General features: G+C 38.5%; 5 protein-coding genes across 9 annotated transcripts in view; 3 read left to right on the top strand and 2 right to left on the bottom strand.

The window, feature by feature from the left end:
- Window positions 1-6,934: 6,934 nt before the first annotated feature.
- LOC122398126 (5-methylcytosine rRNA methyltransferase NSUN4) lies at window positions 6,935-10,316 on the top strand. Of its 2 annotated transcripts, none has more exons than XM_043397746.1 (9): window positions 6,935-7,091; window positions 7,186-7,368; window positions 7,619-7,979; window positions 8,046-8,228; window positions 8,432-8,718; window positions 9,129-9,253; window positions 9,347-9,484; window positions 9,559-9,702; window positions 10,138-10,316. In XM_043397746.1, exons 1-8 carry the CDS (start codon window positions 7,011-7,013, stop codon window positions 9,698-9,700), a joined length of 1,500 nt encoding a protein of 499 aa, XP_043253681.1. In that variant the 5' UTR covers window positions 6,935-7,010; the 3' UTR covers window positions 9,701-9,702; window positions 10,138-10,316. The 2 variants fall into 2 exon arrangements, with proteins under 2 accessions (XP_043253681.1, XP_043253682.1); XM_043397747.1 differs by having other exon boundaries at window positions 10,127-10,316.
- On the bottom strand, window positions 9,878-14,914 carry LOC122398125 (putative inorganic phosphate cotransporter). 2 transcript variants are annotated; one of them, XM_043397745.1, is made up of 10 exons: window positions 14,829-14,883; window positions 14,345-14,742; window positions 12,126-12,367; window positions 11,716-11,949; window positions 11,555-11,642; window positions 11,144-11,376; window positions 10,921-11,070; window positions 10,715-10,847; window positions 10,345-10,586; window positions 9,878-10,238 (listed from the first exon to the last, which is right to left on the bottom strand). In XM_043397745.1, the coding sequence occupies exons 2-10, from the start codon at window positions 14,367-14,369 to the stop codon at window positions 10,062-10,064; spliced, it is 1,524 nt and encodes a 507-aa protein (XP_043253680.1). In that variant the 5' UTR covers window positions 14,370-14,742; window positions 14,829-14,883; the 3' UTR covers window positions 9,878-10,061. The 2 variants fall into 2 exon arrangements, with proteins under 2 accessions (XP_043253680.1, XP_043253679.1); XM_043397744.1 differs by having other exon boundaries at window positions 14,345-14,914.
- Window positions 14,915-15,626: 712 nt separating this feature from the next.
- LOC122398275 (sperm flagellar protein 1-like) lies at window positions 15,627-16,495 on the top strand. Its single transcript, XM_043397991.1, has 3 exons — window positions 15,627-15,738; window positions 15,809-16,096; window positions 16,164-16,495. The coding sequence occupies exons 1-3, from the start codon at window positions 15,627-15,629 to the stop codon at window positions 16,439-16,441; spliced, it is 678 nt and encodes a 225-aa protein (XP_043253926.1). The 3' UTR covers window positions 16,442-16,495.
- An 88-nt stretch (window positions 16,496-16,583) lies between these two features.
- On the bottom strand, window positions 16,584-17,336 carry LOC122398276 (U6 snRNA-associated Sm-like protein LSm3). Its single transcript, XM_043397992.1, has 3 exons — window positions 17,164-17,336; window positions 16,986-17,093; window positions 16,584-16,900 (listed from the first exon to the last, which is right to left on the bottom strand). The coding sequence occupies exons 1-3, from the start codon at window positions 17,182-17,184 to the stop codon at window positions 16,718-16,720; spliced, it is 312 nt and encodes a 103-aa protein (XP_043253927.1). The 5' UTR covers window positions 17,185-17,336; the 3' UTR covers window positions 16,584-16,717.
- A 1,195-nt stretch (window positions 17,337-18,531) lies between these two features.
- LOC122398156 (wiskott-Aldrich syndrome protein family member 3) overlaps window positions 18,532-24,873 on the top strand; it is a 44,744-nt gene continuing 38,402 nt past the window's right edge. For 2 of the 3 annotated variants that reach the window (XM_043397820.1, XM_043397818.1), the window contains exon 1: window positions 18,532-18,715. The gene's annotated coding sequence lies outside the window, so the exon portion shown is untranslated. Of the gene's footprint in view, window positions 18,716-19,121; window positions 19,380-24,873 lie in introns of those variants that run through there. The other variant, XM_043397819.1, reaches the window with a different exon arrangement.

Raw genomic sequence — 24,873 nt, 5'->3', positions numbered from 1 at the left:
CGGCGAACGGTTTGCATCAAAGCCACCGTGAAACGTCGAGAAGATGAGCGCAGGATGCTGCGGACGTAGCCTGACGTAATGCAGTGTGGGAGCGGCGTGGCACCAGGGTTCAATGCCCCCGTACCCGACGACCATCGTTCCCCAACAACCCTGTGCCAGCGACGTGAACACGGGACCGATCCTGGGAAACCTCGGGTTCACCCCGCGGCACGGGTCATGTCGCGTAGGTTTAATTGCGTCTACGAATTTGAACTATCTGGTCGAGTCGAGGATCGAGGAACAGCTTTCGAGAGAGCTGGATCGGGACGATCCAGTTTCTCGTTATGCCGATTAATCGATCGGCAAGCGTTTTTCTACCCGTAGAAAATCCTCCCAGTACCAGGTTTGCTCTCTCAACGTGTAGAAAGATCGTATCGAGAACCTTTGAGACGGTTCAATAAGGTCGAACAGTCGTTTGAAAAGAGCATCGATAACGCGAGTTTATCGTTCGAGGAAAAAGAACTTTTCTTTTTTCCGGTGTTCGATCCTCGTGGGCGCGTAACGACGAGGACAGTTAGAGGTGGTAAGTTCCACGAAACGTCTTGAAAAAAATTCCCCTTGGACGATTTCGCAGGTGGGCGTAGATCGTAAAAAATGCCCGAGCGAGGAGCGCCTTAAGAAAGCTACGAATTTCGTTAAACCCCATTCCACGCGTAAGGATCGAAGCCTGACTGAGCTCTCGGGTGATACCGTTAAACTGACTTCCGTCTGCCCACCTACCTACCTACCTACCTACTTTCGTCCTCGTACATCGTCCGGCACCGTCCGAGCCGCGTATTTCGCAATCCGAGAGGAGAGAGAATATCTCGCGTCCGGGGGCTCAAAATATTTGGACGAGACGGGACCACCGCCACGCTAAATTCGTCCGGAAACTAACGGGCTGATAGAGACGTGCCGCCATCGCGACAATGCCCGTCGATGTCGTACCGGCCTCGTCGCGTGACCTGCATTTACCTGCAACAGAAAATTTCACCGTCGTAAATTCTTCGGGTTACGAGGGAGGATGTAACGAGCCTTAACGAAGTTGCCGCCCATATATGGCCGAGCGGCGAAAAAAATTCGCGGAGTCGTTGAGGAACGTAAATTTGGATAAGATTCATGGGTGTCTCGACGAGGTTACAGAAATGAGTATAAAGACAAATTGTAAGTTATGTAGCTTCCGATTGCTTAAAAACATAATTCTGTCCGGCGTTGAAAACGTTGCGTGGTGTCGGCGCAACAGTCGACCCGTTCGACGAAGTCGGGACCCATATATGGGCGACGGAACTTTTCACCGGGGGACTTAAAAAAGTTTCATTCGTGAGTTGTTGAGGGACATAAATTTGAATGAGATTCGTGAATTTTGGCGAAGTTTTAGGTCCTGTTGATGTGAACATTCATTATTCGTAAAAATGAAGATTTGTTTAAAGCTTCGTTAAAAAGTTATTAAAAAATTTCAAATCATACTGAAAAAATTATTTTTAGCTAGGGGGGACAATTACAATCATTCTTGGTGAATAGACCTACTCATTTTCAAGAAAAAAATTCGAGAACGTGTGAAATTTTTCGACAAAATTAAAAAATTTCAAATCGTTCTGGAAAAATTATTTTCAGTTGCGGGAGTCAATTACAATCATTTTTGGTCAATACACATATCCCCGAAATCCTGCTCATTTTTGAGAAAAAAATTCGAGAAGGTGGACAAATATCCGTTCTACAAACAAAACTTAGAACGTTAATAACTTTTTAACGAAGCCTCTATCAATAAAATGGTATTCTTGATTTTCATCTTAGTTTGCTCTCTATAAATTTTTCCCACGTGTGACCGAACACCCTGTACATTTTTTTAATTATACTTTTCCTTTATCCTTCACGAGTCGCTAAAAAATTCAAAGGGAATACGGTTCCATTCTCCGCGACGATTAAAACGGTTCGCTATAGTTCTTCCACGTAGCCGTGATATAAATGCAGTCGTCTTTCGCGTTCGAATTTTTGTTTTTTCCCCGGTAAACGCGGCTCGGTTTAATAAATACGGTGTACGCGTATTCACAGTTCACCGCGGGACGTCGGTACCGTGGCATGTCGGTACCAGCAAGTAGGCTGATCGCGCGAGAGAATCCAGCATATAGAATAGGTCACACCCTCTGGGGACCATTATTGCCGGGCACTGTACGTGCACGTGACTTGTATAGGGTCGACGCAAGTGGGTTGGTGCAGTCGTTACTGTTGTCCTCGGTACCCCCTGCTCGTTCAACGACCCCGCATGTACGCACTCGGCTGCCGCGGTGTACGCATGCACGCATGCATGCACGTGACGGGCGGGCACGGCGCGGGGAACGGAGGCGTAGGACGGTGACAACGAAAAAGAAGGAAGAATCGGGAGTGATTTCTCTTCTTTTATCCTAGCATTTTTTTCCCGAACCAGGCGCCGCCGCGTAACTCTACCGAACAATCGCCGACGCGGCTGGTGAATGTATCCGCGCTTCGCCCATCAACGGGCGCGAGGAAATACGGAGATTTAGAAAGGAATCAACCACCTATTGTACGGTACGCACACGCGCGCACCGAACGTTGCATGGAACCACGGATGGTGTCGTATGAAAACGATCCCCGCCGAGGGATTCTCACTAATCGCACAAAAGGGTCGAATTTTACATATCAAAAAAAAAAAAAAAAAAAACGTGAAAAGGGTTCGAACGAGAATCCCCGTCGAAAGTCTCGTCGATGTTCGGCGGGACGTGTTGGCAGACGTGCGCGTCGCCCGCGTTAAATTGAAATTACGGTTGGGCAAAGCCGGGGGTCACGTGGGCTAGACCAAGCGGGACCAAGGGTCACGAGAGACAGGAAACGGCAGCATTGTGTACCGGATGTCGCAACTTCCGAGTCCTTTGGCCTCTCTGTTTTTCCTTGGTGTACGCGCGCGATACGTTGTTCGATGACACCGTTTAGTGGTTCAGGGCACACGGCGGGAAAGGGTAGGAGGGGGAGTGGGGGGCCGGGGGAGGGGTCGAGGGGGAGGGGAGTAACAGAGAGACAGATTTCGTATCGAGGAAATTTCGGCACGCACGAGTCAGAAACGTTTAAAGATGCGCGAGTGGCTGGCGGAGCGCCCTAACGCGCCCTCCTCGAGAGATCAGCCGACCGAGCAATAGAACGAGAGAGTATGAGTGAGGTCGCGCAGTCGAGGTTCTGATAAGAGCGACAGAGAGAAAGAGACGGAACGAGGGAAGGAAAGAGAACGAGGGTAGGCAGAGAGGGAGCGAAGAAAGAAGGGAGAGAAAGGGACGGTGGCAAAAGATCGAGAGGGAGGGCGGCCGACGAGGGGAGGGAGGGGAGGGTATAGTCGTCGTGAGCTCCTTACAGTGCATTGCCTTTACGATGCCTCGAGTCCCCGTCACACCCCGTGCCCCGACAAATCGCGTACGACGTGCCTCTCATGAAGAGATCCACGAAACCAGCTTCGCTGTCGAGCGATTCGGGTCGTCGAGATTCATCGAGAGGAAGAGTTTCTGTATGGGTGACAATGAGACACGAACGCAACCGGGACGTGTGTGCGGCGCATAGGGTTTTACCGCACCCCATAGACTAAACTGATCTCCACGAAGCAAAAGAGCTGATCTCCCGGCGCAACGTTCTCCTTTCGTTCCCCTCGAGAACACTGAACTCTCGTCTACCGTACAGTGGAGACTTTCACCGGTATGTTGTACGCGTTTCGAGGGTAACAAGATTATCGCGTCGGCCTCGCGCGATTCACAACCTCGCATTGTTGATACCGGGACACGTCGAAACGACTACGCGTGCAAACCACGAATCTTCGAGGCTTCTGGCCCAACCTTAAAACACAGAGCCATCTAAGCTCGCGCCGTAAACCTCGAGTCAGCTTCGAGGATCGACTTTAAAAGGCTGAATCTTCGAAGCTTGCAAATAAAGCTCGAAGTTCGAGCCTAAAAGGGTGGTAACGTTTAGGGTTTGAACCGTGACTCGAGATGAACATGAGACTAGCGATTGTCAAAAATAAAAATTAAATAAAAATATATAAACATGACTGATACGTAATAAATAAAAAGTTCGTATCCCGGAAATGAAAGAGGCCGAGAAAGCCAGACACTACTCGAGACTAAGCCTATTTAGCAGACTGGGAACAATTTTGTTCCGGCAACGAATAATGCTTTATCTAGCTTTACCTAGATAACCTTTTCATCCGTAAAAAAAATGTACGCAATAAGTTATAAGAAATTGTACAACAAAAAATTTCTGTTTAAACATTATGGTATTGATCAATATTTCTATATAGAAACAGGTTATGTGACATGATGTCACACATTACATATAAAAATGCGACAAATACCGCATAAACACAAAAGTATCACGTAAAAACAGCATAAAATTCAAATACCATGTACAATATTCGAGGCATCAGCTACAAACATACACGTGTGTAATAATGGTGCGTGAGTCTATCATTTACATAACGAATATGTAACGAGTTATTCGTAAGTCAAGAATAAATTTCTAACCTCACAAATTATTCGAAGGTGTTTCATACAGATGAAGATTTATTCTAAACTATTGGTATGACGCCTGTCACCTTTCTGATGTACATACGATGTGAATCTTCGAAGGTTCGACCTTAAACTCCGCGTCTTCGAAACTTGCATATAAAGCTCGAGATTTGAGCCTGAGGGGCTCTAATCGTTTCTAGCTTGAATTACGGCGGGAGCTGCGACCAGCTCGGTAAGCTCGAGACCCGAAGCCTATTTCAACAGCACTATTTTCACGTCGCGTCGCGTGTTTCGAGAACGCGTACGCCGTCGAGGGACGATTCCACGGAACATAACCTACGTTCGAGCCACGGGACGGAAAAATTTCGCGACAGCGTATCGTAAATTATTTGGGAAAACCACGAGGTTCCCCGGGATTTATTTCAATTCTACTATTCAGGTACCGAGATCTGTACACCGCCGAAAACGATTTACAAGTCGAAACGGTTTATAGCATCTAAAATAGGCTCTTCGAGTTGAAACTTTCGAAACAGCCACGTTTCATAGCGCACGAGCGCCTTCGCAAGAGGGGAGCGCAAAGATGTGTTCGTCCCAATCCCCACCATCCCCATTCGCTCCATCTTGCTCGGCACGTTTCTCATCTCGATGTCACGACAAATACGTCGTTTCCTTGTCGCGTCCGCATCTGATAATACGTAGCTACGATACGCATTGCGTGTACGTACACACGCCGTATACTTGTGGTTTGTTTCCCTCTGTCGCGCGGGTCGCGATAAAATGAGCGGGCGAAGCAGAAAAAAAGATCGGTGTTACGCAGAAATGAGCGTTAAACCGATAAAGAAAAAGAAAAAAAGAAATGCGTCGTCCAGCGTTAGTCAAGTAGCACCGGCAGTACCGTAACGGGTGGATTTGTCGGTGTCCTGCTTCACCTGTGCCTGCAGTTCACGCCCTTCTTCTTTTACACCGTTCTCACTAACGGTTAATCGACGTCGACCACTTCTTGCGTTTAAAAGAAAACCGAACGCACAGACGACGCCATCGGGTGGCGATATCTTGCACCACATTTTACCGCCCTTGGTTTCTCTGGGTGCACTCGCTTTAAACGCTCGCGCTCGACAGCGCTAATTAGAACCATTTGTTTTGGCTTCTTTTTTTAATTAGTAGTACACGTAGCTTATGGATGTAATAAAAAGATAAATTTCCCCATTCGAATACTTGAAATTCTCGCGAAATACTCGTATTATCGCGGTCATAAAATTATGTAGAGGTTATTCCTTCTTACAATGATGTTCTATACCAACTATTTTGTTTCATGTTAAAGAAAATAATAGACTAGTGTCTGCTTAGAAACGAACCAGTCAACATTCAATGAAAATTATGTTAAATACTATTGTCTAAAAAGCAATTTTGATCTATTATATGGAGAATGTTTATTCTGAACTTCTGTTAGTATTTTAACTTACTCTTCATGCGTATTAGAGAGTACCCAAGATTTTAATAAAGCTTACTCCTGTCTTTATTATAGTTTTGTTTCTAAGAAATTTAATATTAAGAAAGTAACACAGCGTTGAAAGGTGTTGGAAGATGTATTTGATGCTCTAGTCTGTTTCTGTCTTTATTATGTGGCAAAAGTTTTGTGAGATTTGCTATAACAGACTATTTCTAGGGTACATTAAGGATATGTGGTGCATCCATTAATATACATTAATGTTAATGCACCACATACCAACCTAAATTGATATGTAAATAAAAAAGATATAATTCCATAAACCTGATGGTAATTGTAAGTGTGTAATATATGTTTATATTAAATTGATGTTTTTTCTGCAAAATCAACCAAATGAAACTTAGAGTTCAAAGAAACTAAGAATGAACAAATAGATCAAAGAAGAAATAATATAAGTAATGTAAACAGGGACTCAATTTGTAACAATTTACCAATGTGAAATAAATACAAATATGTACTAATAAAGACACTATCATATTTCTTTCCCAAGATATTTAATTCATTTGAAATGTAATAATTCGGAATTTATTGCTGTTTGTAATAAAATTTTTTATGTGTGTTGTGTGTACAAAATGTGTAAAAGTATGATCCTTATTTCCCTCATTTATGTTTAACTACCTTCTTTTCGTCGAATATGGTAAACGTCCGTTAGAAACAAATAAAATATCATTCATACAAGGTTACATTTACTTTGTTCCTTGTTCCAAAATGTAGAAAATTTAGAACATTTCTTGGGTACTTTTGCAACGATAGAATTATCATTATTAACAAAATTTCAGTTAATTGGGCACAAAACTTACTTGAATTTTACGATTTCATGGTACAACTTGAAATTTAAGCGGGAAAAATGCTTGCCAGAGCTCGCACATGTGTGTTTAAAGCGAACCCCTCGTCGTTTTCGGTTTGGATCTTGGACGTTCGTTAAGCACATAACCTGTAAAAAATAAGATAGCTTAAATGAATTTTCCGAATATTATAAAAAAATGACGCACTTAGTTAATAAATTAAAGTTGAGAGAGCTCGTGAAATCGTCGGTTAGGTACAAGCATGGACCGGATCACTGGGTTTGTACCTATTTAATTCTACAATTACTAATTTACTGTACGGTTTCGACGATCGTAAATATACTGGAAATACTTTATAATTGTTTCTTCACAGTCTGTACTTAAGAAAAAGAAAACCGCCAAGGATAAAGCGCTACAGCATTTTGATGAATTTTACGGGAACGTATATGGAGATAACTGGAAAAACATACGGGCTGCATTATTGAAAGAAAATTCTAAATATGTAGCGGTGGTTAATAATTTCAGCGATACAGATAGAATACGATCTAAATTGGAGGTATCTAATCATTTATAACATATTTTTAGTCTGATATTTAAAATTTATTAACATGGAAATACACTGTAATTTTAAGTATTAATTTTAAAATGAAATAAAAAATTGTCTTGAAGAAAGTCTTCAACTTTGATAAAAACATTAATTTAAGCGAATAAAATATTTACAAAAGGTCTATATTGTACCCAAGTTAATGAGGTTTAAATGTTAGAAGATTGTAATTTACAAACTAATGTGACAATAATTATTTTAGTTGCTGGGTGCAATTCATTTGAAAGCACTATACAATGTATATAAGGAACATCTAAAAAGTCAATCGACATCTAAAACTGTTCAGACAAAAGATGTACGAAATGTAATGGATACTCTTATATCTAACACTCAGTTGTCAGAACTTCAATCTATTTATCCAGCTGATCACCAACATACTGCACAAGCATTGAACACGGAAGAAAATGATGAGACCATCACAACTAATAATGCACTACAACCTGTAAAGTTACAATCTATAGAAGAAGAATTGAATGAAATTGAATTAGACAATGACCGTATTATTGACTCATCTATAAATGTGTCTATGCTTCATGAGTATATACCTGCTACAAAAATAAAAGGTTAGATTAATACCTTTATTGAGTCATGAACAGTTAATATATTATATGTATAAATGTATTTTACAGGTATGGATGATTGGGAATTGGAATCTGACCATTATAGGTTTTACAATAAAGCAGCTGATTTCAAAGTAGACATTGTGAAAGAATCTGTTCTGTCATTTCCTGAACATTTACATGTATACACTTTTGAAGAAGGAAACGACAGTAGATTCCCATCTCCTAGAAAGGGATCTACTGGTGTTCTAGGTTTGTATTGTTTTAACCGTTTATAATACTCCATAAAATGAGTAATCTCAATATAAGGGACAATTTCTTTAAAATCAAAAAGTAACAGCAATAAAATATGGCATAGTTGTTAAGTTGAACAAATAAGCATTTGTTTAAATTTTCATTAAAATGGACATCTAAAAGTTAACGATTTTTGTTTGTTTGTCGGGAATTTTATTTAGATTATTATTTATTTGACGGCGGATCTATACTACCAGTGTTGGCCCTTGATATAAAACTGGGCGATGTTGTGCTCGATATGTGCGCTGCACCTGGTGGTAAAGCATTAACTATTCTACAGACACTCATGCCTAGGTTGTTGGTTGCTAATGATAACATGCAATCTAGAGTAAAGAGAATAGAAAATGTCATGGAACAATATGTGTCAGATGTATATGAAACAGAAAAAATGTTTTATCTAACAGAAAGAGATGCTAGAACAATAGATGAGAAAGATGTGTATGATAAGGTATTAACATTTACTTATCGTTTAACGTACCTTGAATAATATCTATGATAAAACTAGAGATGCGTCGAAACCTGATTTTTAGCTCCGTGGAACTTAAATCCGATACTTTGCGAGGTCTCGAAACTCGAAACTCCAAACTCGAAACTCGAAACTCCCGGAACCCGGAATGCTTATTTTTCTAAGAAGTATTTATTTTGTCAAACTTCAATCTTAACAAATTAAAAAAAAAAATTAAATTATTTATTGAGTATAATTAGATGGAAATTAAATTAAGTTATAATGTAAATAAATGTATAAACGAAGAAAATTAAAGTTTCAAGTTTCGAGGGGTTTCGAGGTATCGAATGTCTCATCCCTAGATAAAACATGCATCTATCATATAAAAATGTGTATAATTTATATTTTTTTAGATTCTAGTCGATGTACCGTGCACAACAGATAGACATGTGTTGCACACTGACGAGAACAATATGTTTAAACCCACTAGACTTAAGGAAAGACTAAATATTCCAGAACTCCAATCTGAAATTTTAACGTTAGTATATATTGTATTGATATATATATATATATATATGCGTGTATTAATTTTATTTCGTGGCATTTAATTGCTATATTTACTATTTTTTAGAAATGCATTAAAATTAGTAAAAGTAGGAGGCACGGTCGTTTATGCAACATGTTCTCTTAGTCCTATACAAAATGACGGCGTTGTCCATGTGGCACTGAAAAAGTCATGGGAAGAAACTGATTCAGTTATGATTGTAAAGTATGTATATGTATATCCTTCGGTTTAAATAACTTTATTATTCGTACTCTTTGTATTTTGTATAATTTTTATAGAGATATAACAGAAGCATTAATGCCTCTAAAGTATATCTATAAATTTGGCAAAATTGGGCTAAAGTATGGCAATATTGTTGTCCCTAGCCTTAGGAGTAATTGGGGACCAATGTATTTTTGTAAAATAGTAAGAGTACGATAAAGGTGAGTAAGTGAGAATACATTTTATAATTTAAGATAAATATCTGTATCTAATAGATAAATATTGTTACAACTACATATAATGTTATAGTACTTTAAATAATATTATTTAATGTAACATTTGTAAAATATTAATACAAATTGATGTATAAAAGTCATTTTGCGAAATGGCGCGAGATTTTTTGGGAAATTGTTAAACCAATTTTCCATTTTTTATAAAAGAAGTATTTAATGAAATAGCATTTTTTAATTAAACATGATATGAAATCGAATGAACGTGTACTTATGATAATACTGTGATACTATTATATGTTTAGGAAATTAATAAACGTTAATTCATATTGTTTATACATAAATTAAATTTACTTCCTAGCATTGTCTTTCAAAGGTAATGTTTGATCGCTCGCTTCCTCATCATTTGGTTTAGTTTTGTTCCAGGGTTGCTCTTCACCGCTACCAAAAATGGTATAAACTAACGATTCAACTACGTACAGCCCAACGGTTACAAAAAATATAATCCTCCAGGCTCCTATAGTTTGCTATAAATGGGGAAAAAAGATTAAGTAGAAAATAAAGTGTCTGTTAAAAAAGTATATAAAGATGGCAGTAATTCTAAAACAATAAGATATTTTTATAATTATTCACATTTCCGTGTGTCAATTTCCCCACAAATATCGGTACTACAAATCCGGGAATAGTAGCGATACAATTTGTAATAGCAACCAAGGTGCCGGCGAAATTTGGAGCGATATCGATATGATTCGATAGGAATCCACTGTACATTCCACCGATACAAGTTACTCCGATAGTCATTAATGCAACAGCTAACGTTCGATTACAACCGACATAAGATACTCCTATTAAGCAGATCATGGGGACTACAGATGCTGAAAATAAGTGTTTTAAGTAAGCTATAGACATTAATAATTAGGTATCTGAGTATTTGTAATACTAGAATAGTAATAAAATGTTCGAACAGACCCAACCCTAGTATGCATATAAATGAGAGACTTACAAAACAGTGTCCCAATTTTTCTCGACGTTGTTACCGTGATGCATTGTTTGTCCTGCATAACGGCTAATACCTTACTGAGAACCATAGTGAAAATCCACATACACAAGAATGGCATGGAAGAGAGGCCAGCATTCTAGGAATAAAAAAAAAATTTTATCGTCACGTTAATTCAAAGCTTCTACCTAATTTTAATTAACAACACCCACCGAGCTCATGTCGAATTTCAAAATCTGATTCATGAAAGTAGGCAATTCGATGAGCAACATGTACCAACCAAAATTGCTACAGAAGTGTGCAATTAAAATTGCCATGAACGGCTTGGACCTTAACACTTCTCTCCACGGGACCGGTAATCTCTGTAACGTGAAAACGTCATAAAATATTTAAATGCACGCGCGACCTCGTTAATTTTCAAGAAACTCCATGCACCTCTTTATGTTCCGTATCGTTTTTGCTGTGCCCCAAAGACTGCATGATGTAGTCTTTTTCCTCTTGACTGATAAATTTCGTTTGTTCTTCCGGGCTGTCCTCGATTATTATCCACCATACAGCGCACCAAATTAAGCAAAGAGCACCTTCTATATAGAATATCCATACCCATTCGAGATTCGCGGCTAATATACCCGTTAGGAGTATAGAAATCACAGTACCAAGAGCAGTTCCTGTAGGAAGTAAGTGGTTGAGAATTCTGCAGACTTCGTAATCAATTTTTGTTTACAATTTTAAATTTAGAAATGTTGAGAAGGAAAAACATAATTACTAGTAATTATTATTCTATAATACTAGTATTATTCTACAGCGAAATGAGATACAGTTTACAGGAATAGATGGTCAATTGACCTGCGTAGACGATCGAGGCCAGAACGCTTCTTTCGTTAGGTGGAGCCCACTTGGCGATCATAACATGCATAGCGGGAAAAGTTACACCCTGAAATACAAGATACGGCAATATTAGGCTGCGAATTAGTGCGATCGTTGTTTAATTGTTGGCTATTACTAACTCCACCGATTCCCTGAATGACTCTCATCACAATGAAAAGAGAGTAGTGAATTTCGGCGGCAACAGGTGACAGAATAGATGCAACGACGTTCAGAAGCACGGATCCATTCATCACCCATTTCGCGGATAGTAATTCAGCCATTCTTCCACCCGGGAGCAAAGACGCCATATAACCCCAAAAATATGACGATAGAATGAGACCTTGCAATGGTTCGTTCCATACAAACGGACCGTCCTATAAACATATTAATTTGGATATACATATTAGACGCATATAACTACCCACAATCTTTTTGTTTTTGAAATTATTTAAAAGTATTTCATCCAGGACTCGTGAAAGGGTATATATTTTATACGTGGAACTGAAAACCTAAGGAAAGAGTTGGGTAATATATTACATCATTTATGTACCTCATCAACGGTTTTTACTACATCAGAAGAATCACCACCATCGAGACGACACTCTTCCGTGGTAATTGCAGTTGTATTCCCGGTTTCCAAGTTATGCAACGTAGATAGTTTTACAGCAGTGTGGTTCACCATAGCTACGATCGCTACACTTACGTTTACCTTGAACCCGTAAATGATAGCTAGTCCGATGGAACCCATGATCGCCATCAGGTATCGTGTAGGAAATATAATACCCCCGGTTCCTGTGAGTGCATTTAAAAATAATAGTAAATATAAGGGCAAATAAACGATCGCGTCGGGATTACAAAAGTTTCACGCCGTACATACTGATTCGTTTAACGACGCAATTTCGAGAAAAAAATTCCTTACCGAAAATCTAATTAGATGCCTAAATTTTTTGACGAAATAAAATAATTTCTAATCGTTCTAGAAAAATTATTTTTAGCTGCGAGGGTCAATTACAATCATTTTTGGTGAATAGACATACCCCCGAATTCCCACGCATTATCGAGAAAAAAATTCGAGGAGGTGTGAAATTTTTCGACGGAAAAAAAATTCCAAATCGTTTTGGAAAAATTATTTTTAACTGCGAGGGTCAATTACAATCATTTTTGGTGAATGGACATACCCCCGAAATTCTACGCATTTTCGAGAAAAAAATTGGAGGTGTGAAATTTTTCGACGGGAAAAAAAAATTTCAAATCGTTTTGGAAAAATTATTTTCGGTTGCGGGGGTCAATTACAATCATTTTTGGTGAATAGGCATACCCCCGAAATCTTGCGCATATTCGAGAAAAAAATTCAGTACGGACGGAACTTTAAATATTAATAACTTTTTAACGAAGCCTCTATCAAGAAATTGATATTCTTGATTTTCGTCTTATTTTGGTCTCTAGAATCCTCCGTTAAAGTTTTTCTCACGAGTAGCCGAACACCCTATAATGTAATACTAAAAAGAATCAAGTTGAACAAAAAATTGATTTTTTCTATCTATAGTATTTTACATGATTTTATAAATTTGTGTTCACTAGAAATAAATTTTTTAATGATATAATCTGTACGAAATGTGATATCTTCGATAACACGTGACCGCAAGAAACGTGTTGAGGACGTGTCGATAGGCATGAGACACAGGTGAATGTGCACTTAGGTCTTCGACTTCTGTCTTGGCATCGCTTCATCGATGAACATAGCATCCCGGTACGTGACAAATTGCACGTATAAACATTTCAATTACGTTTTTACTTGTACAATTTTGTATAAATTGTAACGAAACGCAGATTTGATTATAATCGTCTTTTACAAGATTTTGTCGATGACTAATAATGGAATAAAAATTTTCGTCGCTTTTGTTTCGCAATACTATATTTAGTAATAAAAAGTACTTTATATTTTCATCCAAAAGATTTCTTTCAAAATGATATTCAACCGACTTAACCGGATAACGATCACTAAATCTTTTACAATTTATTGTAACGACATATTGTAATTTGTGGCACTTGGGGCAATGGAACGAGTGCTTTATTTTTTTTTTTCGCGTAGCTTTTTATTAGACAGGGTTATTTCCATTCGGCATATAGGTCAACAGACACATAAACTGTGATTCCAGAATATTACCCTTGACACACTGTCCAAAACGTAACGTGCAAACACGAATGTTTCAATCGGATTCTGCGATCATAAATAAATCGAAATGAACATATATATTTGACAATAAATTAGTAATTAAATTTAGGTTAAGTCAGTGATGACATAGATTTTCATAACTCCAAGTGCAAATATAGATTTGTAAATTCTGTGATTCATAGTACCAACAGTGTACCAGAATGATGAAAACTCGCGCGAATCGTTCATTGTAATTGCTACGGTGTTGCATCAACCGTCGTAGTATATGATATATAGCACGCGCGCAATTAGCACGTTTTGCGGGAACACTGTTTGTTTTTAAATTGCATAAAACATGAATTTCAACTTTAAACTGTTTCAAACGTACGTGTTTGTTTTTTTTAAATTTATCATCGAATATTTCAATGAAAACGCCATACACTACGCCACTGTATAAAGGTCTAGGCCAGAGGACGTTTGAAGGTCACAGGGATGATCTCCCATAACGATAGAAAAGTAACATCGAAAACGCAAAGCGAACGCATTTCTCGAAAAAGCATTCAGAAATTTAATAACTTTACTAACTTAAGTACGAAAGAAATACAGTCACTTACTTTTAGAACCATTTTTGTCAGCCATGGTTTCTCCCCTGGGATGGTCACCGTACGGTTTTTAAATCAATACACTATTTTCGCGAAACTCTTTCCGATACAATGCAATAGAAAATTTGTCACGTTAATTATTTACGATATATTGTATTTATTGCAATTTTAGTATTTAAATTTGCGTGGTTCGGATTTTTTGAAAAAATTAATTGGGAACGTAAATTCACGTTTTTAGAATTTAAAAAAAATTTAGTAGATCGCGGGCTGAACAGAGAAATTCGATTGGATTAAGAAATCTCGTTCCTTCCGGTTCGATTCCTCGTGCGTGCAACGTGCCACTGACGCTGATTGCGATACTCTGATCCTCCGGAGTCTCCTCTCGAAGGAATACCGGGCGTGCGCCTTTTCTATAAATGACGTACCACACATAAACGCACGCACGAATTCACTGCTGTCTTGCAGCACCCTCGACACTGTGACGCGCTACGTTTACCTTTAAACCAACCATGATTTCCGAGAACTTTCTTTTCACCGTTATAAGTTTTTCGTGAGGCGTACGCCGCATACTGGCTAGTGCGTTCGAACGTTAATGCCCGAGGACTCGATACCATATGTTTCTAATTCAAGAGACACAAGTACGACGTAAAACATACAGAATAGAAAAACTTTTATAAATACCAATGCACAAAAATATGATTTACTTTCTACGCTCTTGAGCTTTTGCTTTTTTACATTACTAAATATAATTCGAGAATCTGTTAACACGATCGTTCAAGTATCAGTCTGTAAACACGTGTATACTTTTATTTATAAAAATAACGGTTGCCCTAAATTTAGATGCTTTTCCTCTTTACCCCAATTTTTGTTTCGATTTGGTTTCGAGCCAAAATCAACAAAGCTTGATATATTCGACAATGTAAAGATTACAACAAGAAAGTGAATAACATGTGTAACGAATTAAAATAATTGGAAATATTATAAAGATTCATATTTATTAAATTGTATATGCCGGTTAAACGATGAATTACTTGCGAATTTCAGTCTCGTTCCCTTGTTTACCGTTACCTCGTCTGATGCAATATAAAAGTGACATTCAAGAAAAAAAGTAATTTCAATATTCTCGATCGAGATGAAGTTGCATTTATGTGGAATACTTTCTATAGTATATTTTAATAAAATCTACTAATTTCTGGATCGATAGCAGGTGACAGATACACGACGATGTCATTAGTAAATTTAAATGTATAAAGGAGTAATTTTTGGATTCTGCCGTGGTAAATAAAATCGAAACATGAGCCTAGTGTCAGAAAATGGCGATAACCTCGAGGAGATATACGCTTGGGTCGAGCAAATGACATTTTCCAAACCGAAGAAAAATCTTGCTCGAGACTTTTCCGATGCCGGTACAATAAAAAAAGTAGTAAAATTGTCCGGTTACTGATACAGATTAAAACTTTAACCGCTAAATTTTAGTTTTTATGGCCGAGCTGTTAAAACGGTATTACCCTAGACACGTTGAAATACATAATTACATATCCGGAAACAGCATTGCAAAGAAGATAGATAATTGGTGCACCCTAAATCGCAAGGTACTCTCGAAACTCGATATGAAATTGACCAAGGACGTAATTAATCAATTAGCAAATTCGCAACCGGGAGTCATTGAAAAAGTGTTAACTGATTTACGGGTTAAAATTTTGAAAGACTGTAATGCCGAGAGAGATTCTTTGTACTTTTTATACGAGGAAAACGGAAAAGGAGGTACGTAAAAAATCATAGGAAAATTAGTATGATAAACTGTATGAACTAAACGTTATTGCTTGAAAAGAGGAGGTTAAGTCGGTACTCGATCCTGAAGAGATAGGAAATAAAACCGTACCGCGACAAGTTTTTGTCCGGCTGAAACAAGAACTACAAGAAAAGAATGAAATTATAAATACGCTTAATCAGAAAGTGAATCATCTTGAATCTTTAATGAAATTTAAGGATCAAAGAATCGTAGATCTTAGTGCACAAGTAGTAAAATCTACAGAGCCTTCTCTTACACCTAGGCTTGACAATTTAACTACAAGTAGCAGAATTTCGAAATTCCGTGTTAAAATATAGTACATTACTGTTCTTTAAATTAGTATAATAATATTTTACAGATTGTACTTTCGAAATTTGTATCGTTTTAAATTTTTATTAAATGTACTCGTTTTAATATAATATACCATAATTTACTTTGTCTTTTTATATTTGTGTTTATGTCACAAGTATTTGTAGAAATTCAGCTGAATTTTTATCACAACTGTCGAGTACTAATATAATAGTTAATATTATTAATGTAGAACTTTACTCCAGGTATTTGTAATTTTTTACATGCATTACACCTAAGATATCTTATAGCGGAGCTCTCATGCTAGGCGGGGATACCAAAATTACACCATCACCGCGAACAAAGAGCATGGAAATATTTCTTTTTGTAGTACGATAAACTTCTTCGTACGTTTCCTCGTCGATTTCTACGGTAGTTACAGTTTCTTCTGCCTCCCCCAAAACCATATTTAAGTGCTGATCATAAGCCTATAATTAATATTTTTGTGCACTTGTAAGATTTGCGACTAATTAAAAAAATATATATATTTATATCGTATAAAACGATATTTACATGTAACCGTCCCCGTAGTTCTCTCTCGTTTCTCATTTTAACGTATATCCGTTCATCAAGACTCAATCTTATAAGATCCAATGGTTCTTTGACGTTTATTGCCGGTACCTAAAACGAAAGTATGTGTTAGGTTATGATAGGTTAGATTTAAGTCCAAAACCAAACCAAGTATTTTTACCTGCTCGGTCTCATCAGCCATGATATAATAATGTTCTTGTCGTTAACAGAATTATTTACAACTTACTAACAAATACGGATTAAGGAACTGTATATACATCAACAAAAACTACATTTGTTTGTCATGCAATTAAAACATTGCGCGGTACAATTCAGATAAACTGGCAGAAGACGCCATTTTATTACGTTACAGAATAGCTCAACAAGTGGCGCCATGCGTAAGTTTCGTAGAGAAATACTTTATTTATGCACAATGTGGCGGGAATCGTAGTATAATTTAGAAGAAAGTTCCATCGTATAAACATAAATCGCATATTTCAAATGAAATTTTCTCTTACGAAACTTCGATTTCGAGTGAATTAATTTCTTAAACCTTATAACCTTAAAGGACTTTATATTATGAATTTGGATTGATTTACTAACAGCAAAAATAATAGGACGGAAAAAATTATATGATTCATCCTCCTAGATAAGGAAAGAGTACAGTTTATACGATTTTTGTATTAATTTATTTGGGTGATATCGAAGGTTTTCAATTTTATATTCGTATAAACAAACGAGGGGTAAATTATGAAATTAGGTATAGCTAAATGTTTCATATTATTGAAAATTTCAATAATATGCTTTATTTGCGCAATAAGTTTCTTATTTCAATCAAAGGAAACTAAAATTTATCGGTACTCTCGAAAAAAACAGAAATGATAGAGCTTCGTCATAGATCCACTAGAGGACTCATGAGTAAGGCTTTTCTAACGGATTCTGCCTTACACTCTCCTTGTTTGAAACTCGAAACTACGTCTTACAAGAAAATTAATTGTTCAGAATATCCAAGGAATCTATTCAATATACGGTCTGCAGTGAACAGTTTCGCAATTGAATAGTGATAGCAAACGTGAACGCATACAGAATGTACTAGCATATAACAATGATGGCCAAGCTGTGGTGAAGCTCTTCTAGATTCAAAGAAGTTTTCATTTGCTACAAGTATGGTGACCACTGATACTAGAATAATGTTACTTAATCATTATTTCGTTAATATTATACATCAACCCTGTTAAGTGGAACGTAGCAATGCAAACACTCTGCTGCGTTTCTAAATATAACTGTACAGTCAAGTAAAATTAAATAGTATTTTTGAGTCTCATCGAATTACGTTTTGTTTCTACGTCAAGGGATTAGAATCGAACATGACGATCGAGGTAAACTTCGTCTTCGAAAACGATAGGAAAGACTTCGTTATTAGAAACTAAGAACAGCGTTTAAATTCTCCCGCGAGTTAACTCCATGCTCGACCGTGTCCGGGAGTCAGCGCTCGTGACCGGGCGATGGAAATCAGCGTAGCTTGAGGTATTGCTAGAGCGAGCGACCGCGAGGGAGTGAACAACGCCATTTTCTCGATCCGCGGGTGAAGTCGGTGCCCAGTGCGTGAATCATTCGACGACGTTTTCTTCCACGTTTGACCGTTACGACGACGAAATTAGGGGCTGTCCGTCGGCCCTGGTGCGTTAGGCAGTGTTATGCGTAGACACGCGGGCAGCTGTGCGGTGGATATGGTGAGTTCAGATAGATCGAAGCGCTCCCGGGAGACGTGACGTCTTGTCAGTCGGCCTTTTCCCATTCCCCCTTCTCGGTGGAGCTCCCGCAGGGATGGCTCGTGTAGAGTTGTCGTTCATGATAACGTAACAGAGACCGTACGACCGACCGACCGTTAGGTTCTAAATTCGCCTTTCTATCGTACGAGATTCACGTGGAATTAAAAGGCACCAGGAAAAACCGGGAGTCGTATAACGTTTCGTTCGGGCCAATGGGCGGAGGTTTAGGGCGGCACATGGCTGTTGGGGCGGCGGTTGTGCAGGGGGTGGTTTTCCCAACGGGTAGCTCGCGTTGACGAAAATTCACAGTTAACGTCGGTCACGGTATTCCGCGGATACGATAATCCGCCGATCGGAATCGCGCGTAATTGCGGACCGGTCACGGTTCGAATAACAAGTTCATAGTGACAGTGGAAAGAGAAGTACTCCGTTATATGTCTCGATTTCCTTGCCGCGGAGAGGAAGCTGCACTCGGCCTTTCGCCGATCACGCGTGTCTCTCGTGTGTTAGCGATTTGTATTTTGTGCACGTAAAAGATCGGACGAAGGGACAGCCGGTAATCACGGACAATCTCTGGAGAGATATTCTGCGATCTTTGCGCTACGAAGCAGGGCCAACGAGTAACGTAAGCCTCCACCTTTCACACATTGCTTTAGTAAATTTTTTAACGCTGCCCGTAAACCGCCTAATCTGACCTTCCGCGATGATTTATCAATGGACCGTTAGATCGCACGGAACGTGTATGCGTCAGCGTTATCGATCGACGGCTGTTGACACATTCGAGCCTTGCCTCTCGTTTCTTTTCTTCATTTTCTTGCTTCTCTTTTTTGCACAAGAAACACAGTGCGATCTGTTATGTTTCTTTTCTGCGTTCCAATCGTTCGTACGCCGCCTAACGTTTCAGCGATCTCGAATCGATCGCTTCGATAATTTTGTACGTTCGACTGTCTACCGGTTAGGCTGGTATTGCCACTGACATTACATACTCTATGTGTAATTGTACGAGCGCGAAGTGTGGTTTTCGTGGACAAGTATTGTCCGACCTTTAGTGCCGTTTCATTGATACGAACTTTACCTTGAATTTATTGTATCTATACGCGTATTCCGCGATCTCGTGTTATATGGGCGCTTGGTGATTAAAATCCGCCGTGACATTCATGCGCCAATTAACTCGCACGGCGTTTCGACCTTGATGACATTTTAAACGTTTTCTGCCCTCTTTAGAAATCCGATAGCCAAGTTCGTTCGCGCTTGCACCGGTTAGCTCCTAATCTCGGATCATCTTTTTCCCCGATAGGTCTTCCCGGTGCGTGTCACTCCTGTCATGCTACGAATTTATCTTGCACGGTGTACCCACTAGCATTTAGAATTCGTTCGATTCGCCGAAACTTACGGTATAAAATTGCTGACAGTGGATGACGTGAAAAATAAACTCATTATTTGTTAATTCTAGTCCGGGGGAAAAACCGTGCTCGATATGGTCGAGAGAAAGTTGAATTATAAAAAAAGGTATTAATAATAGACTGAAATTATAACGATTGAACTTGACCCCGCTGGTAAAAGGCGCGCCTCGCAAGGTGAACTTGACAAACGTATTCGTGCTGTTCTCCAGCGGTGCAATTTGTCGTTTACAATATATCTTTCTTTCCTATTAATTACCGCCGTGAAGGCAATTACGCAATCAGCGAACAAACGAACTATAATTTTCGAATTGTACGTGGTACTTATTTACAAGGAAAATCCTTGTTTACATAAATGTTGTCACCGTTTTATCTATCGATGATATCGACATTTTTTGCTAGAATGGCTTAACACTGAACATATGTACCTACGATTTTTTTACAGATAGATATTTAATTTTTTGATCGAATAATTGCTGTATGGTGGTCTTATTGGTTATTTGTTGTTCGAGTTTTGTCCGTCTTTTGTTACGATTGATTTTGTTCTCCTTTATTTGTATATACAGATTGCCATTTTATCTCCGCGTTGGAAACGCGAAAGAAAGGAATTGTGTAGTATCGAGCGAAGCCAGGCATGTACATGAACACGTGTTCGAGCACGCGACCTGTGCGGGAGAACGAATTTAAAATAACCGTGTGTGCTTTATGGGTGGAGTACCGTCGAGATGTTTCTTTATTCATGAATGCAAACGGCGAAGCACCGCGGGGAACATTAATCCTTTAACATTGTCGCTTCTTGAAAGTATACGAAATGAAGTGTGTTTTTTTATCAAACACCTATATTAAAACGTTTCGCGCGGACAATTTAATCGATCGATAAAAATTATACTCTCATGCTTTCTCGAACACGAACAATTTCTCTATATTCGTAAGGCAGTCGACACAAATACAATTTAATATCTTCGACCCTAAAAATAAAAATACATACGGTGTCATTTGATTATGTAAGCGTATGTGCAAAGTTTTATATATTTTTATTTTCGAAAATCTTTAACTATTTTTGTATCGAGCAAATTACGAACATACAAAAAATTAATATAGTTATGTTGCTCAGTTTATCAATAACGTTTGAGGAAATTAATATTAACACACTATCTGCGCTGGTTGTAGTTTTTACTACGCATGGAAACGATACGGATCGCGTTTCTGGCAATGCACGGAGAAATGAATCAAATTTCAACGGTAAAGACATACTAGGTATTTGATATAGTGTTATTTTTCACTGAATGATCAGTGTATGCAGTTTGCACGGTGAGAATGTGTTGACCGAATGATTTCTTAGGTTATTAAAGATAGGAAAAACATAGATATTAGTAAATAATTATTATTGTGAAACATGTATACAGGGTGTTGGGCCACCCCAGGGAAATATTTTAATGGGGGATTCTAGAGACCAAAATAAGACGAAAATCAATAATACTAATTTGTTGATGGAGGCTTCGTTAAAAAGTTATTAACGTTTAAAGTTCCGCTCGTACCGAATTTTTTTCTCGAAAATGTGCAGGATTTCGGGGGTATGTATATTCACCAAAAATGATTGTAATTGACCCCCACAACTGAAAATAATTTTTTTAGAACGATTACAAATTTTTTAATTTCGCCGAAAAATTTCACACCTTCCCGAATTTTTTTCTAGAAAGCGGGCAGGATTTCGGTGGTATGTCTATTCACGAAAAATGATTATAATTGACCCCCGCAACTGAAAATAATTTTCTTAGAACGATTCGAAATTTTTTAATTTTGCCAAAAAATTTCGCTCCTATTCGAATTTTTTACTCGAAAGTGCGTAGGATTTCGAGGGTATGTGTAATGACCAAAAATGATTGTAATTGACTCCCGCAACTGAAAATAATTTTTTTGTAACGAATTGAAATTTTTTTAATTTCGTGGATAATTTTCATACCTATACGAATTTTTTACTCGAAAGTGCGTAGGATTTCGAGTGTATGTGTAATGACCAAAAATGATTGTAATTGACCCCCGCAACCGAAAATAATTTTTCCAAAACGATTTGAAATTTTGGAATTTAATTGTTAATAACTTTTTAACGAAGCTTCCATCAACAAATTAGTATTCTTGATTTTCGTCTTATTTTGACCTCTAGAATCTCCCATTAAAATTTTTCCCACGGATGTCCGAACATCCCATATATTAACACTAGTGAAATAATTTCATGAATGAAATGATCCTAGATACTTAAAAAAAAAGCTTGATTAATTATTTGAAAGCATTATAAATGGACTGGATGACACGACAAAACTAATATTTGCGTTTAACCCCCTACGATGTTGAGATTATCGTGTGCGGAAATCTCATAGTCATATTTATTCGATACGTCCGCCGCACACAGTGCACTGATAAACTCAATCCTTATAGTCGCCCATATCACACGGAAGATTAGTAATTTCACGGAATTGTCAAACTCTTGACTCCAGCCGTTTCTTTTACCGACAGAGATTTTTTATTTTCGTCGGATCACGTTGTGCGTTGCAAAAGTTTCCATCGCGGTCGTACTTTTCTCCCGTAGACGTTGTCTTTCACTCGCGTTGCTTTTCGATTCGCTTTCACACACTCGAAAGTCTATTAGAGCGATCTATGCGCGGCGCATAAAGCCATGCACGTCAGAAGTTCGTATTAACTAGTGATTTACAGCATGTAACACGGTATACGAATAATAACGTCTATCCTGTCCCTTGGTGATTCACACGCGAAGGCGTGGATGGACGCGTTCGCTCGTGTTCATCAACGAACAAAAAATTGATCATGCTCTATATGCGGCGCAGAAACGAAGTCCGCAGTTTCGTTACGAGGCGTGCTTCAATAAGGTCGTTAGAATTTACTTTTCACTTCACGGGATCTTTTGTTTACCATAACTTATTACTATACTAAAAATATATCGTGCGAACAATGCAATAAAACGATAATATTAAAAACTATTAAATTCTTCTCTCGAGACAGATCGTCCGTGAGAAAATTATCTCGTAATTATCATGTTTGTTGAGATCAGTCGACGCCAGATGGCGACAGCGATGCGCCCACCGATTACGATATCGATTCGCCGATCTACGACCACGTTGGTTCTGCTTTCTTTCTGCCATTCTATTTTTATACCAACCACGTGCCAGACTCAGGCATAAGAAAATAACACCGTTCGAAACGAACCGAAAGTTTTCTTTTCGCCAGAAGTTTCTTCGACGTTTAAAGTCTCGAATAAAAATACACACGAAAATATGGGGGAAAATTCATCGTGTCGACCGGCATTCGCGCGATGATGTAACTCTTACTTTCTACCATTTACGAAGACGATACGACGCGATGCGATTTTGCACGCTCATGGTTTACAGCTAGGAAGCGATTAACCTTTCGCTTCGACACGCTCCGACGGCGTAAGGAGGGCAAAATCGATACGACGCTTATTGTATTATACCACTGTAATTTCATAAATTAATGGCGCTGAGGGTTTAAACAAGATTAAACGGCGAATCTCGACGCTTGTCGGTCGGAAATTCGTGCGAGACTAAACGAGAGTCGAACAGGTGCGCTGCACGATGCGAATGTTGACCCTCTGCTGGCCGTTTACGACATAACGGTGCGCGGGCAAATGGTACAAGAATAGTTGTTGAAGGTACGGTTGAGCGATTGCCTCTGGAATCCGTCGTATGCACCAGCCTATCTCTCGACTTTTTATTTTTCGAGAAAAAGTGCATCATTATATACAGTGTGCCCCGTAATACGCGAGCACCGTTTCAGAAATGAATTCAGTGCTCGAGACTTTCTACACCGCCGACACGAAAAAGATGCCCGTTTTCTACGACTGGTTTTTGGAATAAAATTAAAGTTTATCATTTATCTTGTCGATTGACAAGGAATTTCGACGTTCATTGACAATATCGAAATACTCCCCACCTCCAGAGAATTGGACAAGGTCTCCAAACGAATCCAGCTGTTATAACCTATAAATGCATCGAAAGGATAAGATCGATAATAAGACGTTCAGAGGCTTGCGTTGAGATGCACGGTGGCCATTTTGAATATCGAGAAAGTAAGAAGATACGAATTGGTTTGAACAACTAAACACGCTACACACGGAAATATGGTTGAATTTGTTTATATGAGTTTGTTTCGTTGCTTTTCAGATGTTAAATCCTTGAAGTTTGTCCCATGTATTGTAAGACACCCTGTATATCGTATTGTTGGAACCACGGTGGCTGCGATGATCGTCCCGCTTTTGCCAAACGCTGGAATGCCGTGGAGAAACGGGGACAACTTAGCAGCAGGCTGTTACAATCGAACATCGACGCATTGCACGATAGAAAATTTTAATTTTTTTAAACGCGAGAAATTTATACGGAATACGGAGGCAACAATAATTTATTCAGAAAAACTAACTTCATAGTCTGAACTCACGATTCATGCCCAACGATACAAAAGCAACATTATCTGAGAATAATAAACGCGTCGTGTGTCAATGACCCATGCAAATCATATTTCAACGTTATTTACAGTCCGTGCTCTCGGAAATGGACGCGTATTTCATGCAGCTTATCGGTTGCACAATTATTCCTAGATAGAATTGTGAAAAAAATAGTCGAATTCGAACGATTAAAATTACAAAAAATTACGCGGATTCGATGGAATTCCCAAAATAAAATAATACGG

Source organism: Colletes gigas, unplaced genomic scaffold, assembly GCF_013123115.1.
Source record: "Colletes gigas isolate AHSC1104 unplaced genomic scaffold, ASM1312311v1 Colletes_gigas_Sc00011, whole genome shotgun sequence".
Lineage (NCBI taxonomy): Eukaryota > Metazoa > Arthropoda > Insecta > Hymenoptera > Colletidae > Colletes > Colletes gigas.
The sequence above is the reverse complement of the archived record's forward strand: the minus strand, read 5'-3'. Positions and strand labels throughout refer to the sequence as shown.